The sequence below is a fragment of the Marmota marmota genome, unplaced genomic scaffold, assembly GCF_001458135.2.
Source record: "Marmota marmota marmota unplaced genomic scaffold, marMar, whole genome shotgun sequence".
In the NCBI taxonomy this organism is placed as follows: domain Eukaryota; kingdom Metazoa; phylum Chordata; class Mammalia; order Rodentia; family Sciuridae; genus Marmota; species Marmota marmota.
In genome coordinates this window covers 65,972,145-65,978,144 of record NW_025999900.1, presented here as the reverse complement: position 1 = coordinate 65,978,144, position 6,000 = coordinate 65,972,145, and the positions used below count along the sequence as shown (strand labels likewise).

General features: G+C 45.0%; 1 protein-coding gene across 10 annotated transcripts in view; it reads right to left on the bottom strand.

Annotated features, from left to right (window-relative positions):
* Positions 1-1,233: 1,233 nt before the first annotated feature.
* Ppp2r5c (protein phosphatase 2 regulatory subunit B'gamma) overlaps positions 1,234-6,000 on the bottom strand; it is a 139,645-nt gene continuing 134,878 nt past the window's right edge. For 7 of the 10 annotated variants that reach the window (XM_015495778.2, XM_015495771.2, XM_048799348.1 and 4 more), the window contains one exon: positions 1,234-3,990. Coding sequence is in view for 6 of the 10 variants with exons in the window: in XM_015495771.2 (XP_015351257.1) it covers positions 3,859-3,990 (132 nt within the window). In the remaining 4 variants the exon portion in view is untranslated. The remainder of the gene's footprint in view (positions 3,991-6,000) is intronic. The other 3 variants (XR_007346023.1, XM_048799347.1, XM_048799349.1) reach the window with 3 other exon arrangements.

Genomic DNA, 6,000 nt, shown 5'->3' with positions numbered 1-6,000 from the left:
CTATGTAGAGGGCGTTTCTACCCACTAACAGGGTGGCCAGGGGCTTGCGCCCCAGGGCCACACTGCCTGGGTCAAAACCTAGTTCTACCCAGTGCTGTGTGACCTTGGGCAAGTGACTTAACCTTTATGTGCTTGTCTCATTTGTGAATGATGGTATGTGTGGCAAATACTCAGGAGAGTTCTGAAAATTAAGTAAACCAGTCAGGGACATGAGGTGCCTGTGATGGGTCCTGATACAAGCTGAAGAGAAGGCAGCCTTCCCTGTGTTCCCTGCTGACTGGGTGATGCCAATTCCCATGAAGGGGACCGAGCACCAGGGCAGACCTGCATCGGGGCTGCTTGCTGCAAAGCACTCGAGCATGCTCCTGTCCAGTCGGCCCTCACAGGGATCCTGCCATGTGTGCTACTTGACAGGACAGCTTCTCCCACATGAAGAAGAGGAGACACAGAGGGTGACCCTCTGGTCTCAGTCGCAGCCCCAGATCTACTCGGTCTTCTGACCTGCTCCTGGTGGGCGGAGGTACCGGTGGTTTCCAAAATACCCAACTCACTGCTACTTAGGCCCAAGAACTTGGGGCAGCCCAAGGCCTCTCTGCCTGGGGCTTGGCCGCAGTGAACACCTGGTCCTGGGAGAAGCCACTGAATAGGGAAGACCAGACGGTAGGTGAGGAACTCCAGGGCAAGGGTCACCCACCCCAGGCACATGGACTGGGCTCAAGCCAGTAGAAGGGAGTTTCCTGAATGCCTAGAGGAAATGCCACCTCACCCTGGCACTGTTCCTGCGGGCTTCAGAAACCATGTCAGTGAGGATGGCGATCTGTCTGCAGAGGACGAGGCCCGTTAACCAGGCTCCAAACTTGTCTTCACCAGTTCTGCTCTAGTTCTCCATCTAATTGCTTAATTTCTTCACAAATTTCTGAAAACCCAGAACTGGAAAGAATTCAATTTCTATAGGTTGCATTCTGATTTACATTTGCCTCCTCAATAAACGAGAGATGTCTATGCAGTCACTTCTGCCTTTCCCTTAAAGAGGTGCGTCATCAGTGTGGGGATCAGCTCTGGAAAGCGTGCATGGGAGCTGGCGTTGGGGGACCCTGTGGGGCTGCGCCAGGGACAGCTTCCCAGCCTCAGGCCAGCGTCCCTGCAGTGCCGTCCCTGCACCTGACAGCAGCCTGACAGCCTCAGAACCAGGCTGCCCAAGGCCACGGCCAGATTTAGTTTCATGATGAGCAATAAAATTCACATGTTCTTTATTTAGTCCATATAATACACCGTTTTTAGAGATTTTTAAAATTAGGTAAAAGAGCATATTAAATGGCAAGTGTATGAAGTTTATCTTCATAAACAATGTCAAAACAAAAAAGTTTTGAATTACAAAATGTTAAAAAATATGTAGGTACTTAACATTTCACTAAAGCATAAAGTTACAGATATTTTCTAAAGAAAAATAATTGTGCCACTTACCTACTTTTGCTGTTTCTATGAACTTTTTTATTCTGTACATAGGACATTTTGTACAAAATATGAAGTCTACATTTTTATTACTTATTACCATAAAACAAAGATACAATGTATGTACAGTATTAAAAGGAAGCCATACTACAGCCACACGGAACAGACACTCGGACCAGGACACTTCTGGTGCACAGGTGCGTTGTGGAGAGTGAAGATGCCACGCGGAGCTTTATGAAGAAAAACAGTCACCAGTTTATTTTCAACGCAGTACTTCTGAAATCAGTTTGGTACAGAATAAACAGTGTCTCTATATAATTTATAATATATAAGTTGAACAATTAGCACAGGGAATCCGAGTACTAACTAGGGAAACTTCCATAGGCCAAAATATTAAGTAATACTCTTGTCAAATAAAATTAGTTTCTCTCAACCCCCCCCCCCCTTATTGGTGAATGTTTGTCTTCAATAAAGAGCCAAAATAAAACCTAGACCAAAAGATGTTCTTACACATTGAGCTTTACACAATCAGCCAGACAATGATATTTTGCTTTTTCCCTAGGGCAGAAGGAGAGTCTTCCCAGAAACCTTTCTCTCAAACATACCAAACATCCAAGATAAGGGATGTGTGAACCTATCAGCTAAAGACAGAAGTTCAAACAATGGTATATCAAAATATGTAGGACGTTGCTTTATACAATAAAAGCACCCTTTTTCCCTCAAAAGGAGAAGGCATCTAAACTTTTTTTTTTTTTAATTATAGATTTCATAATGGTAAAATGGATAGATATTTGTCAAGTTTTTCAGGAAGTGTTCTCGCCAAGTGGACTGACCTGTCCACTTTTGGCTGGGGCCATTTTTTCCTTTCATGCTGTGCTTGCTCTCAACATGAGGAATCCCCTCCCCCAGATGATTTTCCCTCAAGACACCAGGACATCAGCGTTGTCAGTGGGCGTAAAGGAACCCGGGCAGCAGGCACTGCAGCCACACAGGACCCATGTCTAATTTCCACAGTCTTTCCATGGATACCAGAGACCACGATTAAAAAAACAGATCCTAAAAGAAGCCACACTTTATCTCTTATCTTATGCATCAAGACAGTTAACGTTAAGTTATATATGCCAGAGACAAAAACAAAACAAACAAAAAAAACTAGAGCCACTGTTTAGAAGAGCAGCACACATCTCAAGTAGCTTTCAAGCAGGATAAACAAGTCAAAATACTGGCCACCCTGAGAGAAATAAAGAAGAGACAAAGCACTAAGTCAAAGGTTCTCCTTCTCGTGCTGTTCCATCTAGACAAAAGTGTACTCCATGCAAGAAGTCTGGGAAACACACAGCAGCATTGAAGACCGATGGAAACTCAGACACTGTCCTTTCCTTACGGGATGGTGATGTGTGCTCTTCCCCAGAGGAGGCTCACCCAGCGCCACCGTGACTGGTGCTTCCTCTGGGCTCTGAGGACCATGTCACAGCAGTGGGCTGGCCACACTGACCACTGTGTTACTTAATGCCAAAGGCGCTGCCGTCTGCACTGGGCCAAGAGCGGGCTTAACTCAAATGGGTCTCATCCTAACTCTCTACAGAATGTGGGACTCCTAGACAATATGATTCTATTAATTTGAGAGCCTTGTTGAAGGGCAACAATGTGTAAATAGGTGAAAAACTGATTCTGCAAATAAAAATACGAACACATAATTTTAAAGTTTCAATTCCAGTTAAGGTAGACACGAGAAAGCTCTTTTGAAATAAACTTCTTGTATGAGCTCACCCCTGGAATCCTGGTGCTGTCCCACAGGCTTGGGAATATGGCTTTCAGTAGACATACGAGGAGGACAGGGTGTACATGCCGCTGACCAAAGAAAAGGAACGCCCAGAGGTGCCCGCGGCGGAGGATTGTCGTGTCACTCTCCCAGTAGGCTGTTAGGACGTGAAAGCAAGAGCCATTTCTGTGAGAATAAGCAAACAAAAACTGCTGGCCTAACCATCAGGTGGAAACAATTGCAGAGGTCAAAGTCTCAAAAAACAGGTGATACCTTTAAAAGTATTCCTTTAATTTGAAAACATCATCACAGGAGCGCCTATTTTAAAGGCTCCCTGATTCTGTGTGGGCAGAACATGAAGATGATGACCAGGGTGCTTTCCTACAGCTCGGACTGTCAGTCTGACCTAGGCTACGCAGGGGTGGGGATGACGCTGTGAGGACACCGTAATCAGCCCGGCTGGCCAGCAGGTCTGAGAAGCCACCATTGTTTGAACTCCTAATCTTGAGCTGAGGCAGGCGAGCGCCTTTGCCTACAGAACGGGTGGAGGAAGCTTTGCCTTGAGTAACTGATTGGTATGGCACAGACAGTGTGGATTTTCTACAGAACCCAGAAGTGCACTGGCGTGGCGGCTGCTGGCCTGGCTAGCGCCCGTCCTGGGAGACCAGCTCATCAGCTCTGCAGTGGGCGTCCAAGGCTTTCTTGGTGTGGGGGTCCTGAGGCAGCTCGGACTTGCGGCGCGCAAGAGGACGGTCCTTCTTCAGATCTTTCTGTGCCTGCAATCAAAAATGCAATGGAGTTGGCTATAAACTAAGCCACCCAAGCAGCAGCTCACTTCCAAGTTAGAATTCAAAGAAGAATCATGGGGCCTATGTGTACCTCCCATTGCCAAGGCTCTTGGCTTCGGGGACAGGGCATAGTTCTTCTTGTGGTCATTCCCAAAAAACATCTCGTCTGATGAAAACAATCTGACAAGCAGCATGGGGAAATGGTGCGGGGCTGGCTTTGTAGAATTCACCCACCCTAGTGAATACCTGCCTAGTTCATAAAGTGCTACCAAAGCCACTTCATGACTGTGTCCATTACAGACGGACTCCAGATGAGAAATTCCCTTTGGAGGGAAATTAAATAAAGTAGAGGTCCACTGGCAACTAAAAGTATATGTACACACACACACACATGAAATCTACTATCAAATTTAAAAAGATTTAAGAGAATAGGCATTAAATGGGACATGGGGTAAAAAAAAAAAAGCACCTCTAGCATTTAGAAAAACCGTATTTATTTACATAAACATTCCAGATATTAAGGGTAAAAACCAAAAGACTCTCCTCTGTATTCCATTCTCTTTCTGAAGTTCAGAAAATGTTGGTTTTACTCTTTTAAAAGTTAAATGAATGCCATTTTTGCAGAAGGGTTTAGAACTGTCTGCAAAGGAAGGGAGCCTGACTTGGAGCATTCATGTATCAAAGCATCTACTTCTGTGAGAATTCAGTTCTAAAGGAGGACCACTGCTGTATAATACCTGGGCCTTGAAACAAAACAAGAAACCATCTGCACCAGCCCAATGCAATGCATATGCTGGAAGATTGCCAATTAGATAGCAACTATGTCGGATAGGAATTCCCTAACCAGAATTGCCTCCCTTTCTGTTCAGTGTCTCCATCAAAAAATAGACAGTATCCAAGTAAGTTACTTCTGTGGTGCATCTACTAGAAAAAAGCTGTTTAAAGTTAATCTCACAACAAAAAGAATGACAACTTCTCAGAGTTCCCAGATAAACTGACTTTAGCCTGGTGTGTAGAATATGCCTCTTTTTGCTTTTGGAGATTTGAGGGCCTGCACAGTTATAAGGGAAAAGGCCACCATTCTGCAGAGCCAAGTAGCTTCTAACAGAGTTCTCTGCAAATCTATCTATGAAACAGCAATGACGTCAAGGTCTAGAAGGAACCTGGTGTGATATCATTTTAGAATTACTTCTAAAAATGTTACCTGAACATTAAATTCATCATGGGAAGGCAAGACTTTTGTCTTTTTCCCCTGGGGCTAGTGTGAGATGGTGTTAGGAGAGCCACATCAGGAGATGGTGAAGGTCATGTCCCCCTAGAACTGTGTCACCACTCAGTGTACCTGTGAGAACATTCTAGCTTTGTAAAGCAGGTTTGCCTCAACCCATCAGAAACTCAAAGGTGAAATTCTACCCTGAATTTTATGCCCATTATATGTTGATCTGTACACAAAATAAAGCAAAGCAAAAACCAAGAGTTTTATGCACATAAAGTATGTGATTATTGTTGAAAAAGGCACTTCTAAGAGAAGACACATTTTAACAGAGGAAGGCAATCATAAACTATGTAATTATTGTTAAAAAAGGCAAAGAGAAGACACATTTTAACAGAGGAAGGCAATCGTCAAAACACTTGCAGCTAGAACCAGTGAGGCAAACTGAGAACCCACTTGACCCCAGAGCTTCTGGAAGGACAAAGAGCTGACGAACACACCTGGGCCTTTCTGCACATGTATTTCAGATCCAAAAAGGAAGCAGAGGATGACTTTAGAAACCACAAGGGGGAAATGAGAGACACAGGAGGTGAGAAGAAATGAGATGTGCGACGTGGTGGTCCTGGTGGAGACACGTGCAGGCAAGCATGCTGGCATGGGCAGGAGGACGGGGCAGGTGGGAAAGCTCTGGTGGGGCATCTCCGTGGCCTCTGCTCTGGTGTGCCAGGAGAACTAAATGGTATGTGGTGTGGGTACGAAGGCTGGGTGCACACCATTTTGAAAAT